Source organism: Choloepus didactylus, chromosome 20 (genome assembly GCF_015220235.1).
Source record: "Choloepus didactylus isolate mChoDid1 chromosome 20, mChoDid1.pri, whole genome shotgun sequence".
NCBI classification, from domain to species: Eukaryota; Metazoa; Chordata; class Mammalia; order Pilosa; family Megalonychidae; genus Choloepus; species Choloepus didactylus.
Window position 1 is genome coordinate 42,028,850 of NC_051326.1, and position 24,401 is coordinate 42,053,250.

General features: G+C 34.5%; 1 protein-coding gene across 3 annotated transcripts in view; it reads left to right on the forward strand.

Moving 5' to 3' along the window:
* Positions 1-24,401, forward strand: part of CSMD1 (CUB and Sushi multiple domains 1) — a 2,222,584-nt gene that overhangs the window by 1,893,834 nt on the left and 304,349 nt on the right. For all 3 annotated transcript variants that reach the window (XM_037812751.1, XM_037812753.1, XM_037812752.1), the window contains exons 27-28: positions 18,534-18,725; positions 22,453-22,591. In XM_037812751.1, the coding sequence (XP_037668679.1) occupies positions 18,534-18,725; positions 22,453-22,591 (331 nt within the window). The remainder of the gene's footprint in view (positions 1-18,533; positions 18,726-22,452; positions 22,592-24,401) is intronic.

The window sequence follows — 24,401 nt, forward strand, 5'->3', positions numbered from 1 at the left end:
CCAGTATCTCATGTATGTATACACTAAAGTATGATTTTAAGAAGTCCAATGAGAAAAGACAGATGATGTTTAAATTAACTGATCACTGTATTTGGGTTGTAATCTCATTTTAAACTAAATTACCCATTATAGAAAAAGAAAACTTAGTGTTAGATTGAGTAGTCCAATTCTTCTGAATATGTGAAAACTATATTCCAGTTAGTTATTCATTGAGTTAGCCAGTCAGTCAGCAATTACTATTGTGGGTTTGTAACATGTATGCTTAACGGAATGAAACAAACAAGATCCTTGCCTTATGGGGCTAACATTCTAGCAAAAAATCTTTCCAAATAGGGTACATGTGCCCTCCATCCAGAATTTAGGTTATTACAAAAATAATTCTTTTATATTATTTAGGAATTCCAGTTGCTCTTAGAATAAGTGTTTAAGAATTTATGCTAAGTATGTTTCCAGCTCTACATAGCACTAGTCTTCAGAATAAGAATTCATCTTGGCATAAAATCAGCAATTCACATACCACTTCATATATAAATAAGAGTTGCTTGTGGATTCCTTAGGATTCAGAGTAAATTAGTGCCTAGCCTACATCAGAACACTCATGTTCAGTAAGTAGAACCAGTGTTATTTCCATCACAGAAAGATATTCCTTACTCCTTCGCTCAAAAACTGTCAGTGTTCTTGCATATTACACTTTGTTAGGTTCTGAAACTCAATTGACTTTCACTGATTTGTAGTTCATTTTTGAGCAAGAATGTGAGACGTGATGGAAGGAAACCCTGGATTCTTCCTTAACTCCTTTTTATTTCCCCTCATATACTGCATGATGTCCATTCTAAAGTCTTGTTCACCCTACCTTTAAAATAGGTTGAGATTCAGAACATTTTTCTCCACTCCACACCACCATCTCTGTCTGGGCCACCATCATCCCTTCCCTGAACAACTGCAGTAGGCTGCTTACTAGTCTCTCTGCTTCTTCTTTGGCTGTTCCTTCCTTCTTGGTGTGTTCTAAACACAGCAGCCTTCAAAAATAGAAGCCACACATCCTACTACTGTGCTCAGAATTCTGCAGTGACTCCCTATCTCACTCAAAGTAATACCCAAAGTTCCTTACAGTTACCTACAATTGTCTCTCGTCTGGCCACAGTTATCTCTCTGATGTCATTCACTTTTTGTATATCCACCCATCCTTTTATCGTTTCTAGCCCCTCTGACTTTCTTGTTTTTTCCTGAAATATGCTAGACCTGTTTACAATTTAGGGTCTTCAGTGGACCATTTAGGGTCTTCAATTGACTCTGCTTGGCCTAGCCCCGGATACCTGCATGCTAACATCTTTGCCATTTTCGCTTAAATGTCGTCATCTCAGGGAGACCTTTCATGAACAACTTATTTAAAACTGCAGGCAACCAACTCCCTCCCTCAGAATTCCCAATCCCCTTGACCCTGACATCCCTTTTCTTTTTTGCATGGCGCTTACCATCTTCTAATACATTACTTTTTGTTAGTTTATGTGTTTTATTTCTTACTGCCATCACCGCCCCAAAGAGTCTAAGCACCACAAGGGTAGTGAACTCAACCAGTGTTTTTACTGATGGGTCTTCAGTGTCTAAAACATTGCCTGATATATAGTAGGCACACCACAAATATTTCTGAATGAATGAATAAGTCAGTGAATGAATGACTAAGTCAGTGAATGAAAACGCAACACCTCCCCCCTCAAAAAAAATATTGGCTATGTCTTAGCAATTTACTGAGTTTGAGGTAACGTAAACAATGTTTTTAGTTAAAATACTATTTTTGCATTTGTGAATTTTATACCGAGTTAAAAAATCACTACTGTAACAACTATATTTGAAAGGTTAAAAAACGAATTAATTAAGAATATTGTCAATCAGGATGCTACTACATGAAAGATGGCTTGTACTAAACAGTATGTGAGGTTGTCTTTTTTCTAAATTAGTAATTTAAAGTTTGTTTATTTTCCAAAAAATATACAGAGAGAACCTTAACAGAAATTCTATGCAGTAATAAAAAGATGACCTCACTAATGAAAATAGCTAAAATGTAGCAAGCACTTACTAAGTTCTATAACGTTTCTCAGTGGTATACATCCACTTATTCATTTAATCCTATCAAAAATAATGGTAGTAGGTACATACTGAAGTATAGGGAGGCTAAGAAAGCTAACCTAACGTAGACAGGCAGTGATGGAGCTAGGATTCACAAGAAGGCGGGCTGGCTTGTGTGTTTAACCACCACCCTGCACATTCAACACAGCCGCACACTCTGTAGATCTCACAATAATTGGCAATAAGAACTTGAACAAGTCACTTCAGTTCTCAAGGTCTGTTTCCTTATCTGCTGCATGAAGATTGGATTAGAGGTGTTTATGAGATCATCCTGGCAATTTTCATTTTGACACTTGCATTTTGAAATTTTGGGTAGAGATTACACTCTTTTAAAGACATATTCTGAACCATATTGTCAATTTATCAAGCCATTCTTTCTTTCGAAAAAGGTAAAAGTATTGGTGGAAGCTGCCTTCACCAAACTGCAAAAGTTTCTGGTTACCCTTCTGCCACACCATTGTTGTTTCCTTACCTTACAATCTATTTTCATGTAACTGCAAATGTCTCCTCCGTTAACTCCTTTCTTGAGGAAAGACCTTCTGCCCCAGAGTGGCTTATTATCACTGAGGCAGCAAAACACCTGGTTGATTTTCTTTGCAAAAACACAAAGATTTTACTTACTAGGCACCTTCATAAATAAGATTTATTACCTGTTATCAGTAATTAAATAATTGTTTATTTCAAAACTATATATTCTACATACATTTCCAGAATCTCCTGTGAATGTGCATAGTGTGTGTATATGTGTGTGCATGGAGGGGGGAAGTTGTTATGAATCGACCAAAGGTTCAATTAATCCAAATTTGAGGTCTAAGTAATTGTTTTCCAAACTTGGATCTCAATCCGTCAGTGGATCATGGAATCAATTTTGAAATTTAAAACAACCGTTTTTAAAATTTTATTTTAAGAAATAGAATATAATATCAATGTGCTGCACATTGTAAGGGTAAGTATTATTTTATAAAAAAAATATTTTACTGTAGCACCTCATAGATGTTTGCATGTGTATATTGTATACCACATCATAATATAAAAGTTTTTGCTGTTGTGAGTCCCAGTCAAAAAGTTTAACATCTACTTTTCCAAGGAGCTTCAAAAAGTTTAAAGGGCTGCAAAGTTAAGAATTTGTTATAGATGTTGATTTTAGGCTCTAATTTCCATGTCTTTTTCAAAGAACCACCTTTCTAGCAACTACAGAAGTGATTGCTGATCAATTATAAGTTCATATACATGGTGAAGCGATTTTTTTTTCACTGAGAAAGATTTGAGATTGAAGAAGAGTATCTTTTTTTAGTGCAATTTTATTGAGATATATTCAGATACTATGTAATCCATTCAAAGTATGCAATCAGTGGCTCACAGTATCATCACTAGTTGTACATTCATCACCACGGTCAATTTTAGAATATTTTCATTGCTCCATAAATAAAAATAAAAATATAAAAGGAAACCCCAAACATGCCATACCTCTTATACCCCACCCCCCACCCCACCTCCGTATTATTTACCCTAAGTATTTGTGTGGTACATTTGTTACTGTTGATGAAAGAATATTAAGCTATTCCTTCTAACTATTGTCCATAGTTTGCTATAGATACATTTTTTCTCACATACCACTCGATTATTAACTGCATCTAAAAGTGTCATACATTTGTTATGCTTTATGAAAAAACTTATTTACATTTGTATTGGTAATCAAAGTTATCATTGACCACAAGTTCACTGTGTTATGCATTCCCATATTTTAACCTCCAGCTTTCCTTCTGGTGACATACACGACTCTAAACTACTCCTTTCAACCATATTCACATACAGTTCAGCACTATTAATTATACCCACACTTATGTGCCACTGTCACCTCTATCCATTTCCAAACATTTAAGTTCAACCTACTTAAAAATTCTGCACATATTAACCAACTGCTCCCCATTCTCTACACTCATTCTGTCTTCTGGTAATCTATATTCTAGGTTTTATGACTATGAGTTTACCTATTATAATTAGTTCATATCCATGAGATCATACAATATGAGGCCTTTTGTATCTGACTCATTTCACTTAGGATAATGTCCTCCAGGTTCATCCATGTTATTGCCTGCTTCAGGATTTAATTCCTTAAGAAGAGTATACTTAGGAGAGTTTTGCAGCCCTATCTGTATAATCCCTTTCTAGAGAAGAAAATGGCAGATATTCTCTTTGAAATGTCATTTGATGTATATCTACCTCTATGTAATATGGATATGGATATGCACATGGATATGGATGTAGATGTGAGATATAGATGTAGACACAGGCATAGACACAAACATGCTGTAGCTCCTCTGGGTGTGGATAGGGAAGGCAGGCTGGCCACGACACTGTGTTCCTGAAATGTTAATATTAAAGATGATGAGTTTGGTGGTGGGATGCACAGTGGAGAGAAAGACTGAGCCAATGTTGTTGATTGATTTGGCAGATTATATAAATAGATCAGTAGGCATAAATCAAAGAGGGGTGAGAGTAAAGCTGTTTTCAGTGGATGAGTTAAATCTCAAAGGACATGTCCTTTTATCCAAAAATATTGTTGAGGAGTCTAAAAGCAACAATAAAGAATAAGGAGAAGGAAAAAATGACCAAATTTCACTCAGGGTGGCTGCAAGATATAGTATTTGGGCACAATGTTTGTATATTGTCATTGCCTCACTAATCATTTTTTTTACATGAAAAATTGTACTTTGTCATTTATAAACTGCTTCATAATATATTAGCTTTTATAATAACTACATTTTGTATTTACTTTTGGTTAGTTTTTAACCTGATTCATAAAAATATAATAATTTTGCACTTGTTTATTGGATGTCAATCATTTAGTCAGCTCTAGTAATAATATTTTGATCCATTTTTGAATATTTAATAGTAACACAGTTCCATTCACCATTTATAAAAATAATGATCATTAAATTTTCTGAAATAAATTCTAGATCAGGAAATAATATAGATTAAAAGAACTAAAATAAGCACCACATTTCATTCTTTCTTCTTGGTGCCCATTGAAAATTTTGTCTACTATTTTTATTTTAATCCAGGTTTATAAACAGTTCTTAACCCAAGTTTACATTACATCTACTAAATGTGTAAAATCGTTTGATGACTTATTTTCTTGATAACTGATGGTTTAATTCATTTCTCTTTTCTCTTAATGAGTGGCTGATCTTCTTCATTCTGAAACATATCCTTTTTTATATCCTGATAAAGTTATGAGAGTAACTATTCATTAAAAACCTATTAGAACCAGACATTGGGCTAAGTGCTTTAAATAATTTATTCAACTGATATTTGCTGAATACCTACCATATGCAAGGAACTCTGCTGGGTGCTTGGTTTATCAATGACAAGGCAAATATGGGTCCAGTTCTCAGGAAATATGTCATCGAGTGAAGAAAAAAAATAGATACATAACAGAATATAGTGTGATAATTGCTTTGATTGGGAAAGGACAGTGCACATCTGGAAGCCATCTAACCTAGAGTTGAGGGAATCAAGTAAAATTTTCTTGAAAAGTAATACCTGAGCTAAGATCAGAAGAATAATTGGAATTTAGCTAAGGGAACATGATTACAGAGGAAAACTGTCCCTAGAAGTGGGTAAACCTATTTGCAAAGACCCAGAGTTGTGAGAGAATGTGTTAGACAAGGCTGTTTTTAAGGTGATTGATAGAAATCCACTAAAACTAACTTAGGAAAAATTATTTTATTGACTCACATGAATAAAAAGATTGAAGGTACTCACTTCATGCATGCCTAGAGACAGATATTACAGTAATGTCACCGAGTTTTCCCTCTTGCCTGTAGGTCACACTTCCTGTTTCCCTCATTCTTGCTGGACAACAGGCTTTAAGGACTGTGTCATTTTTATTCAAATGCAGATATTTTAAAGGGTGAAAATGGTGCTATTAATAACTATGCTGGGGCAATACATGTAAGTTGGAACTATCCTGGACAAGGTCAGTTATGTGATCACCCTAATTATAAGACAAGATTCCATTTCTCCTGTCTTCACATTTATTTGTTACCACATTTTTCCTGTTTCCACCAAATGTCCTTACATCAATAATTTTATATAAATGATATTTTCTTGCCAAATCCTAGCTAGTTTCTTTTTATAAAAACTATTTCTACATCAGTAAACTTGGCTGGTATTTCAATATTATATAATATCATCAATATTCATTAGAATTTCAAAGGGTTAACTCTTGCAAATATACTTAGTTTCAGTTCTTGCATTAACCTTTTGAGGTAGCTCATATCCCATTTTGCTCAAAACACATACGTAATTTCCCCAGAGGACAAGTCACTGGTAGAGAGACAGTAACCATAGATAAGTAAAGCTGTAGAGACAGAACAGACCAGAACATGTCAGATGATTTTCAGTTTATACCATTGTCATTGGAGAGCTATTTGGTGGTTTTGATCAGGGACCCAGCATGATTATATTTACATTTTATAAAAGAATATTTAATTGAACTTCATCTGACCAGAAAATGTCAGATGATTTTCAGTTTATACCATTGTCATTGGAGAGCTATTTGGTGGTTTTGATCAGGGACCCAGCATGATTATATTTATATTTTATAAAAGAATATTTAATTGAACTTCATTAACCACAAGTCAAAGAGGCCAGGTAGGAAACTATCGCAATAATTCAGAACAGAGATAAGGAAGGTCAAAACTGAGGTAATGGTAATAGAGATGGAAAGGAAGATGCTGCGAAGACAGGAGTTCCAGGACTGGTAACAGTACTAGATCATAAGCTATTCAATAAGTACTTGCCAATTGATAAACTATTGCTAAATAACAATACGGTTAAAGGCAAAGGTAAAAGAAGGTTCTAGAGTGACTCCAGAGAGTCTAGTTGTTGATTACTGTGATACTACTAAGTAGAAAGGGGAAACACGAAAGGAACAACAAGGTGATCCATGCTGTATATTTTGAGTGTGATACACATGTGCCATGATGATGTTCAAGTATAATTTAAGCAATTATTGGTAAAGACACTTCATGGGAAAGGTCCTGAAGGGAGTTAAGAATTTATAAGTCATCAGCACATGAACATTTTTGAAACTACAGAGATTCACACATTTTACTAAGATTAGTGATCCATGGGCCAATTTTCTAATTTGTCAGTCTTTCAGAAATCTGTGACTTTGCTCATGTTAGACAACCAGTTTAATTGTGATTCTTTTTAAATTAAGTAGCTGATAAAATATAAGGAAAAGTTGGATTTTTTGACTCTAAAATTTCAATAAATGGGTGTTTTCGTTAATCGCAACTGCAGTGAGATATGTTTTAAATGTTTTTCATTGTCAGTACCCTTAAACCCAGGGGTGAGGGTCCCCACCCCTATGCCCTGTGCCCAGAAGCCCTGCTTTGGCTGTTCTTCTCCCCACAGGACAAAGAGTCTGCAGGGTCACACACACCCTTGTTCACCTTTTAAGTGTACTCTTTGGGTATCTGCCCTGGTTGACAATAGGAATTTATTGTCTTATGGTTTGGGAGGCGGAAGTCCAACATTAAGGTGTCAGCAAGGCCATACTTTTTCCAAAGTCTATAGAACACTGGGTTCGCTGGGGATGGTGATCCTCCTTCACACAGCAATCTCTCTCTGGCTTCTCCTAATTCTGGCTTCTACAAGATACTTCGTCCTCTGGCCCTGCTGCAGTAACAGCTCCACATTTTCCAAGGACTTGGGGCAGATGCCATGCTTTCCCCCCAAATTGGAGCATAAGTCCCACCCTCTCCAAGCATCAGGGCAATGGCCTCACTCTCCCTAGACTCCAGGACGTCGGCCCCACCCTCCCTGAGCACTGGTGTGGCAGCCACACTCCCTGAACGCCAGGGTGGGCCTGTCCTTTTCAAACACGAGGATAGAAGCCTTCCCCTATCCAAAGATGGGCAGGAAGCCCCTCTCTCTTGGCCTGAGGAAATATCTTCTGCCCAGACCTCTGCTTCCAGGGTCATTTGCCCTTGAGGCCATTTTTCCTTCGTTTTGTCCTGTTGCTGTCCTTTCAGTATAGGCTGGTGGTACTTGTGTTCATATAAAATTCCCAAGAAAACCTATCAGCCTTCTATGGCATTCAAAGGGGTCCTAACTGGCAGAAGAAAAGATCTTCCACAGATCTTTCCTGGATAACTGCATCTCCAATCCTGACTTCCTCTGAGATGGCTGACTGTATCCATGAGTCATTCGCCTAATCTCCTGGGCAAAAAGTTGTTCAGCCATACCTTCTTTAGCAAAGAGTTGTTCAGCCAGCTACACCCTGACATAAGAGTTCTGAGAACTTAACTCTCAGGAGCTCACAGAGGCCTCTGATAGAGACACTTCTGGTTGTAGTCACAGAGCATACTATCAGAATTTTCCAAATCATCAACTGTTGGTTCCTTTGTACTTAGCAGTTCATTTCTCAATTTATCTTGTTCCTCTCACATATAAGCAGCAAAGAAAAACCAGGGTGTGCCTCCCACATTTTGCTTGAAAATCCTCTTAGCTAAATATCCAAGTTCATCACTTGCAAGTTGTATTTTCAATCCACAGTAGGACATATATCAGCCAATTCGCTGCTACTTTACCACAAGAGTTGTCTTTCCTCCAGTTTCCAATAACAGTAAAGCCTCACCAGAAATGCCTTTAATGTCTGTACTCTACCAATAGTCTGTGCAAGACAATTTAGGCATTGTCTATTAAGTCCTTGAAAATTTCTCTAGCCTATAACAGACTATCCATATCATTATGAATGTATATTTGTCAAGGAAGAAATATAGAGCACATTTTAACTGTTTGTTATCTTGTTTTGTAACTTTTAAATATTGATACATATAGTGTGTGGACTTACATGCATGCTCCTCTCCTGGATCTCAAAGATATTAGGGGCAGGAGGAGTCATTTTATATAATGAGCCAGTTTCTCACTGGAGATGTGTGCTGCTTTAAAGCATCTTTTGCATGTAGATCTTTGCTGACATAAATGCAAAATTGAATGTACAGTTAACTAACATCTACAAAAATAATTACTTTGCTTTAAAAAGTTCTGTAAGCATGGAACTGTTTTTATTTCATTTGAAATACTTTTATTTACAGGAAAATAAATTAACAACTCTAAATCATTTCACAAAATTTCACTGAACTACTATGGACTGAACACCATGTATACAGCTTAAACAAGATAGAGTGTTCTGGCTTTCAGAGCTTTCAGTCTAGCAGGGAAAACCAAAAATAAGTGTAAATGTTGATGAATACAAAAGTAGAATAATGGGTTCTAAATGGAAAATTAAAAGTTTAATATCTTTTGTGGTTACTGAGTGAACAGCTTCTTGGTTGGCCATGGAAAGCTTTTCAGAGAAGTTGACATCTGAGGGTAACCCAAATAACTAGGGTGCCTGGCCTTATAAAGATCAGAAGATCAGGGAAGGGATCATTTCAGGGAAAGTTATGGTTAGTGAAAATCCTAAGGTGGAATTTATTGATTTCAAAGAAAAATGAGAAGGCCAGTGTAGGTACAGTAGACAAAGGAGTAGTCACAGCCCAATCATGCACGACCACCTAAGTCCGATTGTACAGTTTGGGTATGATTCTAGGGTGATTGGAACCCACTAACAGTTTTTAATTAGAGAAATGACATGAACTGATTTACATTTTTAAAAGATCATCCTTGATGTAAATTAGAAAATGGATTGTACTGGGGGGTAGACAAGAAGGGAAGTCCTGACAATATATAATGGTGATACAGACCATGGTGTGGTGGTCGAGTTGGAGACAAATGGATGAATTGGGGTATGTTTTACAGGTAAAGTGGCAGGACAGGCTAATGGGTTGAATGCTAGAAAGGGAAGAATGAAGAATAAGTATTTGGCTTTTGGTTTGTGCAACTAGGCAGAAAGGTGGGACTGATAACAGAGATAGAAAAATAGTAAATTAGTAATTCAATGAAATTCATGTTCTGCTTCATCAACTCATAGTACTAATATGGCTACTCCCTCCCCTCAACTCTTTCGATTAATTTTCTGAAACACTTTCCCACGCTTAGTCCTGCTTTTATTAGTGTGAAACCCAGAATTTCCCCCTTGAGTTTCTTCTACTTTCTTAAGAAATAAAACTCAAGGATTACACAGTCCAAAAAGGAGTAAGTCTTATTTTGAATACCCTGGCAGTGGGAGGGGTGGAGGGCTGGGGGGGGAGGGGCGGAATGCAGTAAGGTCTGTAAATCTGTTTCCTGATTACCTTCTCTTACTTCTTGCTGCAACATTATGTAATCCTTAAAGATTCATTATGCCTCCCTCTGTTACTATAATGCTCTGATGATGCTCAAAGCTTGGATTTACAATTCTTATTACTTCATATTACTGACTCAACCCTGTTGAGTCCTAAGGGGCTCAGATCCTCAGCCACATTCAGGGATGAATCAAGCTATCCCCCACCCCCACCCCCCGACTACTTCATCCCTGATCCACCAGCCTCAAATTCACCCTGCTTCCACAATTTCTCTTTCGAGGTGCTGACTTCTGCAGCAGATCCAGGTCAGAGACACCCAGACATATTCCCCTAGCTCAGAATCCTGTGCACTTGAGTTGGAATCTTATTTCCCACATCACAAAAATGTGCTTCTGCAAATTCACCTTGGCAAATAAATAGGCTATTACAAGCAGCCTGACTCTCAAAACAGAAATATTAAGTTACACCCTTCACTCAGAGCAACTCAAGTTACAGTCCAGGATTCCAAGAATACCAGCTAATAAAAAGAAATAGTTTCACAGGTTATAAAAAAAAAGAAAAAAAAAAAAAAAGGCATTTCACCAGGCACTCAGTACAATTTCCATCCAACAAGTAGTCTATTATACATTATAAACCTCATTCTAAATATAATAGCCTTCCTTAATATATTGAATGATGCAAGTTATATTTATCAAGTCAGTTTGCAATCTGAGTATTAGATATATATGCTTCTGTATATAGTATACTGGTGTCACTTTTGGTATTTTTCTATATTTATGAGAAACATTTTATCTATTGAGTTATGCTACATAAAGTTAACAATACATGATTTCAAATAATATTTGTACAGTAAGCAAATTTTTACTTCTATAGACTAGTAACTTAGTCAAGAAATATATTTTTAATGACGCTTGAAAAACACTCAAGGAGGACTTTGTGCTTCAGTTAGGATGTCGCCCAAATTTTTGACTTTTATTTTGGTAAAATATAAAAGAAAACAATTTTGTATACAATTTGTATGTATGTGTGTGTGTGTGTGTGTGTGTGTGTGTGTGTGTGTGTATACATAATTTCAGATGGTCCCTAGTGTTATGAATTTTATCTAATTGGAATGAAATTGTGTTCACTGCAGCTTATTGTGCTATAGTTTTATAATATTGTAACTGCCTATTATAAACAAAAGGCAGATCCATGGCTCTTATATTAGGTTTTGTGCATGCTTTGAATTATTCAAAGTTGACTGAAATGGTTCTGGATTAAGGTGGACAAGTAGTGTAGACATTTCCTTAGATACTATTGGGCACGAAGAAAGTGTCTTTATGACTTGAACTGTTCCAGGAAACCCCTGTGGGAAATTGATAAAAATATTCATGGCCTCGAGAACAGTAACTTCTTTTTCTAAGGTAATAGAGGGAAAAGACGGGTTAGACTAAAAACTTTGTTTTCTTTTTTATGGCAAGAAGCTAGATATTCAGAGCACCAAAATTCCATTTGAAGAAAAAAGATACGTAAGAGAAAAATGAATAAAAGCTATGTGATGGCATATAAAAGAATGTAATCATAAAAATGAATTGAGTGCATGCTCATCAATAACTTTGTTGTGACCCTGAAGGTGAAAAAGCAATTTTTTACCCCAACTTAATATCTTTGGTTGGGGGCTTTTATATTAGTCTTAGACTAAGCCTTATTGCCTTGACCAGGCAGCATCTTTCCACAATTCAAAACTAGAGAAAATAAAAAGAAATTCATTTCCAAGTCCTAACCATTGTATTTCCCACTGCATTTTTAAAAATTGCTTTTTCCCCTCAAGCCTACTTATTGCTTTTTTAATCCAACCTAGATAACTCTAGGAAATTTTATTTTTATTTCATAGTTCTACAAGGAAAGAGTAAGGGTTGGGGGTTCCTTTCAACTCCACTGAGCTTCAGTGATTGATTTACTGATTATCTCAAATAGTCTTTGGAGATGCACAAGCATATATACATACTCTATAAATACATATATACAACCATTTTACTACAACTCACATTTTCATATAATAAGTAAATCTTTGGCTAATTTTGTAGGTGCAGTATTTCTGTTTATTATGCAACATGAACTTCATGAATACATAACTTTTTAATAGTTTTCTATTATTATAGATATCCCACATGAAAATTTGATTTGGAAGTAGAAATTGTACTTTCAAAAATGAATAAAACTGCATACTATTAAAGGACATATAACCATTTAAGCAAGCCAGGTTTCATTTACTTTAATTCTATGGATCTTTGTTTTGCAGCACTTTAAGAGCTTTTCTGGGGAAAATATGCTTATGATCATATAAATTTAGGGTACCCTGGATTAAACACTGAAGATAACAGTTTTCTTTCCTGTAAGCCTTCTCTGAGGCTTTAATCCTTAATGTGCAATGTGAATCACAAAGAGGGAGCTAGAATATGCATTATTTGCCAATCTTATTGGATCAGAAACCTGTTAACACCTCCCAGAAAAGTGTTTTACAGAAAACTAGTTTTTGAAAGCCTGATGTCAGTTGAAAGTTTTATCCTGTGTAAAGTTCCTTTATTGGGTATCTTTGCTTTTAATTCCTGTTGAGTTAAAATTTGGGAAAGGGAAATAATAATAATAATAATAAAAATATCTTGGTCTTGAAAATTACTAGACTCTGTTCCATGATCTCCTTGTCTTGCCTTCTAAACTTTTCTTTTTAAATTATTTTAATACTGTATAAACTGTGGTAGCAATTGTTACCTGGAATTGAGAACTTAATCATACATGTAACCACTTGCCTGAGGAAAAATGAATGCTCTTTTAAGGATGTGATATTCAGATCAGTGATCAAGATTGTCAAAGTACAATAAGATTTGCTTATGGTTTTTTCTAAAGCCCAAAGGAATCTCAGTGAAGATAAAGCACAGGTAGGTCTTAGATTCTTTAGGAACATTACTCAAATAGCAAATTCAAGATAGCTGGTAAAACACTAGTTTAATACAAGTACCATTTTGGTGCCTAGATGATGGCTGCTATGAGTTATGATTCTGGGGATTGAATTCTATGATTACTATTCTCTGTTATAAAAATTATGGTTTGTGGGTGTGGTATTCATGACAATCTAACTATGAGCTTTGTATCTTACAGTCTATCCTGCATTTCACTGCTATACTAGTCTTTCGGAACGATATGCTTGGTGTCCCAACTCTTCTGTCTTCTCATCTTGGTTGTTGATAGGAGAAAAGTGAAAAACTTTAAAATCTCTTTCAAGTGACTCTGATATGCCATTTCCAGCTCCTTGCCATTGAAATACTACTTTGAATCCCAAACACTTCTTTTATTCTTGATGTCCATTGGGAACTCTATTTCCAAATGGAATTCCCCTATTCAGAACTCAAATATTGATAATAACAAGGATATATATGGCAAGTATTATATGTCAGACATTATGGTATATGATTAAGATGTAACTATGAGTGAGGAGCCTAAATATCCAGCATTATAGTAAACTAAATACTTTGAAAACTAATCCACTATAAATGTACTAAAGGTGTTGTGTAAGATATATTATTAATCTTTGAAAATGAATCACTGAGCCTTCAAGAAAATGAGGAATCCTCACAGCCCCCCAGTTGATGTGAAAGTTGAAATGCAGACTATTAATGAAGCTCAGAAGTTGGCTTTGTTTTGAGGGCATCTGTTAATCCTTGATGACATTCATTTCCCATTTTGAGAGTCCCATAAAGCTCAGAGAGTGGGAAGCAAAGTCTAAAGCCTTTCTGATTTTGAAAATATAGCATGAGACCCTCATACAGCTTGAATTTCAAAGTGTTCTAAACTCAGTATAAGGGCAAATGAAACATAAACTAATAAACTCACCACACAGAGTGAATGGGTCACCAAGAAAACATAAAGATCTCTAGATGGAAATATGATATTGATGGATATAGCATGTAAATAAACTCATAACGAAAAGCAGGTTAAAACTGGTCTAAAGGTGAATTCACAGCATCTGTGTGGCCAAAATGCCTTAAACTGAGAATTTATTTTAAAGACTACAAAGGCTGCCAGTATTCCAGCCACATGGCAAAATAAAATTCAAGTCCTCTCTGGCGAATGCATCTTCAAAGCAGACCTCAAAGAATAGCCATGGGTAAAATTCTGAGGAAGAGAAGGTCAAATTAAAAAATCACAAACCTCTTAAATTACACAAGATATTGGAGTTATCAGATTCAGAATAAAGCATATTTAATGTGTTTTAAAATAAAAGAGACTTAAAATATGCATAGGAAGCTATATACTATATGAAGTGCCAAGTATAATTGAGAAAAACAAATTATAACTAGTAGAAAAGCACAATAAAGGAAAAACTCAATGATGGGTTTAATACAATTTGATACAGATGAAGTGGGGATTAGGAAAGGAAGCCAGGTCTCAAAAATTACCGAGAAGGCAGAACAAAGATTAAAAAGATTTATAAATGAAAGGAAGGTTAATATATGGAGGATAAAAGACATTTATCATATTGGAATTCCAGAAGCCAGGAACAGAGAGAATGGAAGAGAAATAATATTCAATAAGGAAAAGGCATCATCTTCAGATCCAAGAATCCCAACAAATCCCAAGCAGGATTAATGAAAAGAAATTCATACATAGGCACACTATTGTGAAACTTCAGAACATCAAAGACAGAAAGATGATCTTAAAGGAGTGTCAGACTGAGAGATGATTGAATATTTTCAGCCAGAAATGTGGATTTTTACTTTCAAAGTGTTGACTAAAAAACAACTATCAACCCAGAAATGTAAACTCAGTAAAAATATCTCTTAGGATTAAAGGAGAATTAAATGTCTTTTTGGACAAAACGAACAACTTGAGAGATTTTACCACCACATGCCTTGTATTAGTTAGCCCTTGCTGCATAACAAACCTCTCCAAAAGTTTTCACATAATGTGAATAATCTGAAACAGTTCTATTTTAGACTATAGATATTGACTCTATTTTAGACTATGGAGTGGTCTGTTTCAAGATTCAGGTCTGCAGGTTTATTGGGGGCAATTATGCTTCATGCGCTTCTTATTCTTCTAATATCTGCAGCCATGTCCTTGTGTAAGCCTCTGTTGATATCACATCTGCTATTGGGCAACAGAAGGTACATGTTCAATTCTAATACCAAAATTGTTAGGCTCCATCCATACTAAAAATGGAAAGGCAGTGAATATTTGTAAAAGTTATCCAAATCATCACACATCCTCACTACAGAAATTTCTTTAGGAAGTAGGAAAATTAGCCCAGACACAAGGTCTGAGATGCAAAATAATAATAATATTCACAACAATAATAATAAAGTGATAAATATGTGGGTAAATATAAACATCAACTGTATTAAATAATAATAATAATGTTTAGTCTATAGGGTATGCAAAAAACAAAATAACAATAGTGTCTACTTTGTAAGGTTTTAAAAAACAATAACTAGAATACTTGGCAGCCAAAACGTAAGTCAGAAGGGAGCAATCAATAGTAAGGTGTTCTGAGAATTTGGAGGGGAAGGTAAGAATATTAGACTTAAACACATGCTAAAATTTCAAGGGAAACCACTAAAATAAAAGAATGAGAAAATGAAAATTGGTTTAAAAAAAAGGTAAGAAAAAAGGGGGACACATAGAAAACACAATATAAGATGTTAGAGATAAATCCAATTATAGCGGTAAGCCCAATAAATATAAGTACACTAAAGTATCTAATTAAAATTATGATAAGATTCTTAGGTTGAATTAAAAAAACAGTCCAATTACATGCTATTTGAAACTGGTATTCCTAAAGCATGAACAAAGTTAGTCTGAAAGAGCTAATGTACGTACGGAAAATATGTAGAAGAATTTTCATAGCAGCATTCTTTGTAAGTGCAAAAAAGTGAAAATGCCTCAAATATTTATCAAAGGGAGTATGGGCAAATTGTGTCACATTTACCTAGAGAAAACTTTGCAAAAATGAAAATGAATATACCAAAGCATCATGTGTAAACATGAATGACTCTCAGAAGCATAATACAAAGCAAACGAACAAACCTCATTTTAGAACACATTGTGTTTCATTTATATAATGCATGATTCCATTCATATAAATTCAAAAGGAAGTATACATACATGGTTACTATAGGAATTTATCCATATATGGTAGCTATGAAGACAAGCAAGGGAAAGATAAACATGAAATTCAGAATAGTAATTACATCTGGAGTGGAGGGAGACAGTGAGATGGGGGAAGGGCATACAAGAAGCTTCAAATGTATTGATAATATTCCATTTCTTACACTGAGTGGTGATACCATTGATGTTCATTCTACTGTTTTTGTTGCAATTTAGATACAAGTGTGTACATTTCAATATCTAACAAAAACCAAAAAAAGAAAACATAGCGAATGGAGAAGACAGTCTCTGCCCTCAATTAGATTAGAAAATAGTAGACAGACGGATGAGTTATCAAGCTATTACACTTCATCTTCACAACAGACTTAATAGTTACATATTATTTTCATTTATATTGAGCTGATTAGGAAACTGAAGTGAACCTAAGTCATCTGACTAATCATGGCTGTAATTTAAAGAAGGATCCTTGATCTTTGTACCTTAGAACACTTTTTCTTGGGACATCTATCCTTTAATCGGCCCAGTTTAACACTTTCTTTTGTCCAATATTGTTTGTTCATTGCCTTCCCTATTGGGTCACACCTCCTTCAAGAGCACAGAGCTTTTTTGTGTGTAGTCTAACAATTTTTATTTAAACTATCTTCATTCATCCATCCATAGTCATAGCAATGCTCCAGAATTCAACACACACACACACACACACGTATGCACACACACAGGAACGCACACATACAAACCACTCATTACTTTAAACCTGCAAATATTAAGATGCACATAATGATCATGTACATATGGGAAAATATGCTATTTCTTTTATTCTTCTCATGAATTATGCATTCTATACATTAGCGCAATTCTCAGACATAAAGTAATCTTTTTACCACAATCCAATAAACAGTAGAAGGGAAAAGAGAACTCACCATTATAGTTAAAACTCAAAATGAAAAAAAGATAAAACTACTAAGCTTTAGATCTTCAGGTGTGTCTTCCTACTTTTTAATATAACAGCAGTTTCAGAAATGGGAGAAAATTAGTCACTATTTCCTCAGGCCATTTCACTTCAGTGTGAGGGCAGGATTTAGAACTCTGGTACAAAATCATTCTCGAGAATGTTTTCACTGACTAGGCTCAAGCAGGGATGGGGATTGCCTATGTGATGTGATTTTAGGTGCAATTACAATACGTCTGACAGATAATTGCAAGGGCTTACCATGACAAGGCTCCAGCTGTCGCCTAAAAGTCGTCTTAGGAGCCTCATATGCATACCTTTACTAATTCCCAGCACTAGAATCACTCCTGTGGATTTAACAACAGAGGGAGGGGCATCAATATCAATTTCTGTTAAAGTTAGGGAGATCAAATAATTTATTGTCCACATTGGAACACTTTTGAGAGTAAAAATGGCCATTAAGAATTTTCCCCAAACAATGTCACCCATGGGACCTCTGATATCCTGGTTAAAATAGACCAGTAGTCCCTTCTAGTTTGCTTTCATAAGAACATCAACAAAAATTATTTGGTTGGTTGTCACCTTTGAAAGAACAGACAGTAAGGGAAATTTTTCCTGTTCTGTTTTACTCAAGGTTCCTTGAGATTACATTTAAATCATTCAACTTGTGGTACATGTTTTCATTTAAAATGACTTAATGAGGAAATCACAGGGGAGTGTGTGTGTGTGTGTGTGTGTGTGTGTGTGTGTGTGTGTGTGCGCGTGTGTGTGTGTGCGCGCGCGCGCGCGCGCCAAGCATAGCATTATAAAACTCCTCAATGTAGTCTATAATTGGTTGCATTTTCCACCAGATTTTGCTAAAATCTGTTCAGAGTAAGCATTTTCAAGATAAATATTAGCAAATATATCCCTGGGAAAAAGAATTATTTTCATATGTTCATATATAGACAAATGATACATTATACTAACGAAGAATTTTTAAGAATTCAATCCAAAAGAGTAACCACACTTATATAAGTGTAGAAACTATGTTTCAAATCATTTGACCCAGTGTTTTCTTTTCTTTGTAGCATCAATTGCATCAACCTGCAATGATCCAGGTATGCCTCAAAATGGCACCCGCTATGGAGACAGCCGAGAGCCTGGAGATGCTATCACATTCCAGTGTGACCCTGGATATCAGCTCCAAGGACAGGCTAAAATCACCTGTGTGCAATTGAATAACCGATTTTTTTGGCAACCAGACCCTCCTACGTGCATAGGTATTATGTAACAGAAAATAGAAATTTTATATTTGGAAATGAATGTGTGCTATCATTAAAATTGCTCCACAGTTGTATTATTTCTTCAGAAATATTTCTCTAAGAGTGTCTTGCATGCACCCCAGGTCTCCGAGACTATATTTGAAATTTGATTACAATATTTTAACATTTATTTTATTAGGTGAAATTAAGTAGTCTACTTACTGTTACGGTAATTGGCCCTTAACTAACATTTCCTATCCTTAACAAATCTTACAAAAATATGGATCAATCAAATTACTATAATTTAAAATTATGGATAGTGGAAACCCATAACCTTACCATTGCTATTCTCATTTTTAATATAGAAACATGCCCTTAAGCAAAACCTACTCACTAAAAAATACTTTCCTTTTTAGATGGTTTTTCTATAATATCAGTGCCATTTTAAATAGAATCCTGAAAATAAATCATATTGTTAATGTCAAATTGAAGATAAAAAGAAAAACTTATTTCTCAAATTCATTAGAAATTTTTGACCTTATTAAATGGCCATCGTATTAAAAGGTTATTGTAATAAAAATAACAACAATTGTTTTTGCAGACTTTGGTTTGAATAAGCATCCAAGATTTCTATCACAAATATGGTTTTAGGGCAACAAACACTTTTTATATAAAAATACTAAGTACATGTGGATTGTTTCTTCATTTGATTAAATATTTCACCCTAAAATACTATTTAGAATTTTCATCTTAATTTAAAAGAGATACTCTAATAAAATTTATTACTTAATGAACTGTCACATTCTTGTTTGCATTTCTTTGCAATCTGTTTAAAAAAAAAGTAAAATTTAATTAGTCTGTGAAGAGAGGAAGTGAAAAGGAAATGATATGCATGTAGTTAATGGGTCATTTTGCATAAGGTGACCTTGAGGGGTTTTGCCATTTAGAATGTTTTTTACTGTTATATACACAGCAGTTTGGAAATTCTCAGTGGTCCTGTAGCAGCTTTCAACTTCTTACAAAGTATTTATAGTATTCTGAAGATAGATGAGATTTGATAGCTCTGCTTATTAGCATTCTCAGCCTTGTCAGAGAGCTATCCATGTTTTTTTAATGTTTTGTGCTACATTTACATTTTATAACTTTTGTGAGCATAGTCATGCATTTTATCTCAAGCTGAGTCATCAAGAGACTTGCAAGATTTTTGCATGTTTCTTTTTTGAAATGGAGTAATTACCTATAAAGGCAACAATCATTTTAGACTATTGGTCTATTTTAAATTAGGAAGGGCTCCCCTGGGCATAACACCCTGCCCTCCTATCCCCGCCATTTTCTTTTTTTCAAGCTGATGGAGGAGTACATTAAAAACTAATACAACTTCAAATTAATGTCTCAGACATAATTTCTCATTTTACATTAATTTAAACAATTGTAAAATTTGACCATTTTTCCAACCGATCTACAGTCTTTTGTTAGTTCAGTTATTAGTTACCTAATTTTGACCAGCAACTAGATAATCAGATCCTCAGAAAAGGAAATAAATAGCACTTCATCCCTCTTGAACATCAGCTCCAAGGACAAACTAAAATCACTTGTGTACAATTGAACAATCAATTCTTTTGGCAACCAAACCCATTTATATACATAGGTATTAGATAACAGAAAAATTGAAAATTTATATTCGGGAGTAAATGAACATCATCTTTTCCTTGAATTGTAAATATATTATTTTTCTTCTGAATTAAGGTTCATGCTCTCTGTAAAAAACTTTCCCACATCCAAATATTTTGTAAGCTCTCTAATTAAAACCTAATGAAGCTAAACATGAAGAATACCAGACCAAAAGAGAGAACAAACAAGGAAAGACAGTACTACATAATTCCACTTTAAAGCTTTTAAAAAACCTCATTTGAAAGTGCCTCTTGGGATCTGTTTGAATAAGGCAAGATTTTTCCCCTTTGTTTCTTTTAAATCAATATTTGAATCTTGTCTCTGATCTCTTCCTGCTGGTAGCACCTTGTAGCCAGTGCCCCGAATCTGTCATTTTTCATCTTCCAAAAGCTGCATGGAATAGAATCTTCTCAGATCTTCAAGCAACTTCTTTCTCTGTATTAGCACTACCTCCCTAATTTGTCCATGCTTCTTAAGCCTAACAGGGCCAGCATCTACCATTAATTCTGGCAGAAGTATTACCCTCTGAAAGCCCATAAAGCAATTGTTTCCACGTAGTTTATTAAAATGAGATTGCGTAGCAGTGGGAATATGGTTTTAATCATTTTGTGAAAATCACATCGTATTACTTTTACTAAGAGTATATCTGTAACAGTTTATTATAAATTTTTCCTGTAATATTACTCCAAGTTTCCTTTGATCAGATTGTAAAATTATAATGCAAAAGAAATATACTGGCATTTGCTAAATTTTTCTTATGGAAAATTCCATTTTCAGGAAAATTAAATGTGTATTTAAAGACACATCCGTCACAGAAAATTGTAAAGCATTTATCTTGATCATATTTATACATACCTTCATCTCATTTACCAAAAAGTCATCTTTTGTGGAAAAGAATTACTGATTTGGCCATTTTTCTCTCTACTTATTTATTTTTCTAATTATAAGTGCTGTGAAAGAAAAATCATAGTAAAGGGGGACTATTATAATTTAATGGGAGGGGGTGATAACACCTTTTAAAAACAACTTCGTGACCAATTACAGCGTTTGATATGAAGAACCTTTAAACATAACATATTCACACATATACCTAACGTGTGTGTGTTCTTAAGAATTTTCTGGTGTTTTAACCTTCCCATGTGATATAAATTGGAAGAGAAATCTTATCTAACAAATGAAACAGTCCTAAAGATTTTCAGGTTTAAGAACAAAAATTGGTTTACTTTTTGACAGCATTGAACTCACGATTATTACCTTACTGATATAAATGTAAACCCATTCCATTCAAAATTGATGAGTGAAAAAAGGAAACTAAATTGCCATATAGAATGCTTGTTTCTAAAAATATATTAACCATTGTGATCAAAATATATTTTTAGAGCCTAATGTTCTGGTTTGGCCCTTTATTGAGGATATACTCCTAAAGGTTACTTAAAGTTTCTGTGTTTTCAAATATGAGGAAAATAATCCAAGACCTACATGGGTCAGAGGACTGTGAAAAATACATGAAATAACATGTGTTCATTCATTCAACAAACATTTCCTAAATACTTATCATGCAAGGGACTGTGCTAGGCAAGAGATAGATGATCACTATACCTCATGAAGTATGCTTTACAGGAAAACTAAGGAATGATTTTGTAAACCCTAAAAAATGACTTAATAATTAACATGGCCACAGCATGATATTCATGGTGATGCTTTTTTTTTTTCTGGAATTTTTTTTGTGTATATATGCATGTGTGTTGGAGAACATAGGGGATTAAAGGAGTCTGTTCATTTTAATTGGGTAAAGTTTAAAATTATAGGAAGCAGCTTATATTTGTTAGAAGTTTGAAAATCCTCCCTAAAAAGGGGGTGGTAAATTATATAAAATTCATTAACAATTGCATAAAAATGAACAGGTTTCCTGGGGTTTAAAATTTTATCTGGATATTTACTTGATAATCCATCTCACAGTCTCTTGAGGGGAAAATTACTAATGAATGAGCTTTTTTCCAGAAGAATTCTATGATGTTTCATTTCACATTGAACAGCATTTTTCACCCTCTTAACATTTCCTCTTCCCTGACAGCTGCATGTGGAGGGAATCTGACTGGCCCAGAGGGTGTTATCTTATCTCCTAACTACCCACAGCCATATCCTCCTGGAAAAGAATGTGACTGGAGAATAAAAGTAAATCCAGACTTCGTTATTGCCTTGATATTCAAAAGGTACTATATCTTGTAGAATACCTTTTTTTACTAAGATTTTTTTTTAATTATTTCATTTGTCACTTCATATAGTCTCCAATTTTATTTCTAGCTAAGTCCTTGATTTTGTATCTAGCAGGTACAACATCAGGCTGCAAAATGACATAAATGGAAATATGTTATTTTGCTTTAGGGCATTCTACATGCTGGGATACACCTGATGTACAATTAATTACTTTTAAATACTATCTATCTTGCACTCGGTATGTTCCATATGAGAAGGCTTGATTTACCTAGTATTCAGAAAAGTAATAAAATAAGTAATATAGATATACTTAGCATAATTTCTCATTAATGTCTCGGTTTTCCCTAAATATGAGATAGCTAATTCATCTCCATAGCACATCCTGTGGGACATTCCCAAGTTTAGCACTGTTTTATCATTAGGGTAATAATGACTTGATAGAACTTTGAAAGTGAAAACTTCCAAATATTTGATTGAATTTAAATTTTGAATTACTAGACATCAGTCTTGAAAAACACTGACAACTTCCTGCTAATATATTTGAAAAAAGTTCAAGTATTTTGGTTATTTTCTAAAGAAATTAAATTCTGTAAGATTATCATATTTACCATCATGTTATCAGTATAATTGCATTTGTTTCAAACCCTAAGATCATTTCCAACTTTAAATTTTGATTTTTGAACAAAATGAATGTGATATATTAGAAGTTGAGTTCTAGAGACTACCCTATTGTTACCTTACCTATCTAAGGCAAAGTGTTCTATTTATTAAACTGTCATTTGAACAAGTTTCTTTTTATTGAGAAGTTTATATCAACATTCTAGGCTCAGATATGATTGTCTTCTTTCTCTTTCTTTTCCTGATGTGTTCTGAGTCAGTAATTTTAAATCTCTATGACCTGAAATTCTAAGTAATTTGATAAGTCATCAATTCCTGACTTTACTAATGCTGAATGATGAATACTTTTAACTTCACACAGTTACTACACAAAGCCAGTGAACTTTTGCTGGCTATATTTTTGGCTATCTTGTTTTTTGTTTGTTGGTTTGTTTAATGCTAAATTCTAGTACTGCGTTAATTCAATAATGAAATCCAGGAGACAATTGTTACCAAGACATTAAAAATAAATTAAAAATTAAAAGTTAGTGAACACAGAGCCTTACAAGTAAAAGTTTCTACCTTCCACTGTCAAATCAACTAATTATCAGGGTTCCTGAAGTACAGCTCATTTGAAATATATGACAATTCTGTATAAGAAGCATTTTCATTGCATTCTACACAACTCTTGGGAAAAGGATTGAACTAGAAAACCTCTATTGTCCTTCCAACTCATAGATTCTATGAAACATTAGATGAGCCAGTGTCCCAGAAAAATCACCTACCTGCTACTTCCATTATGATTTGGATAACTTGGGTGGGCTGAAGTGGAACTTGGGACTTTATCAAATACAACCTACTTAATAGGGAAGAGCTAGAAGTCCTGGATGTTTGGAAAAGGATATCCAACTACCTAAATACAGAGGCTGGCACTAATAAGTGCAACTGGACTGCCCGAGGTGTACTCTTTAAAGTATATGACAAGAGCACATGTGCTTTTTTGGATAGGATGTGGATCTGGTATTAATAATAAGAACAAATAATTATATAGTGTCTTGGTTTGCCAGGGTTTTTATGCCAAAATTCCATAATATAGTTGGCTCAAACAACAGGAACATGCTGTCTCAGTTTTGGAGGCTAGAAGTCCAAACTCAAGGTATCACCAGGCCATGCTTTCTTCTACAGTTTGTAGCATTCTGGTGCTGGCTT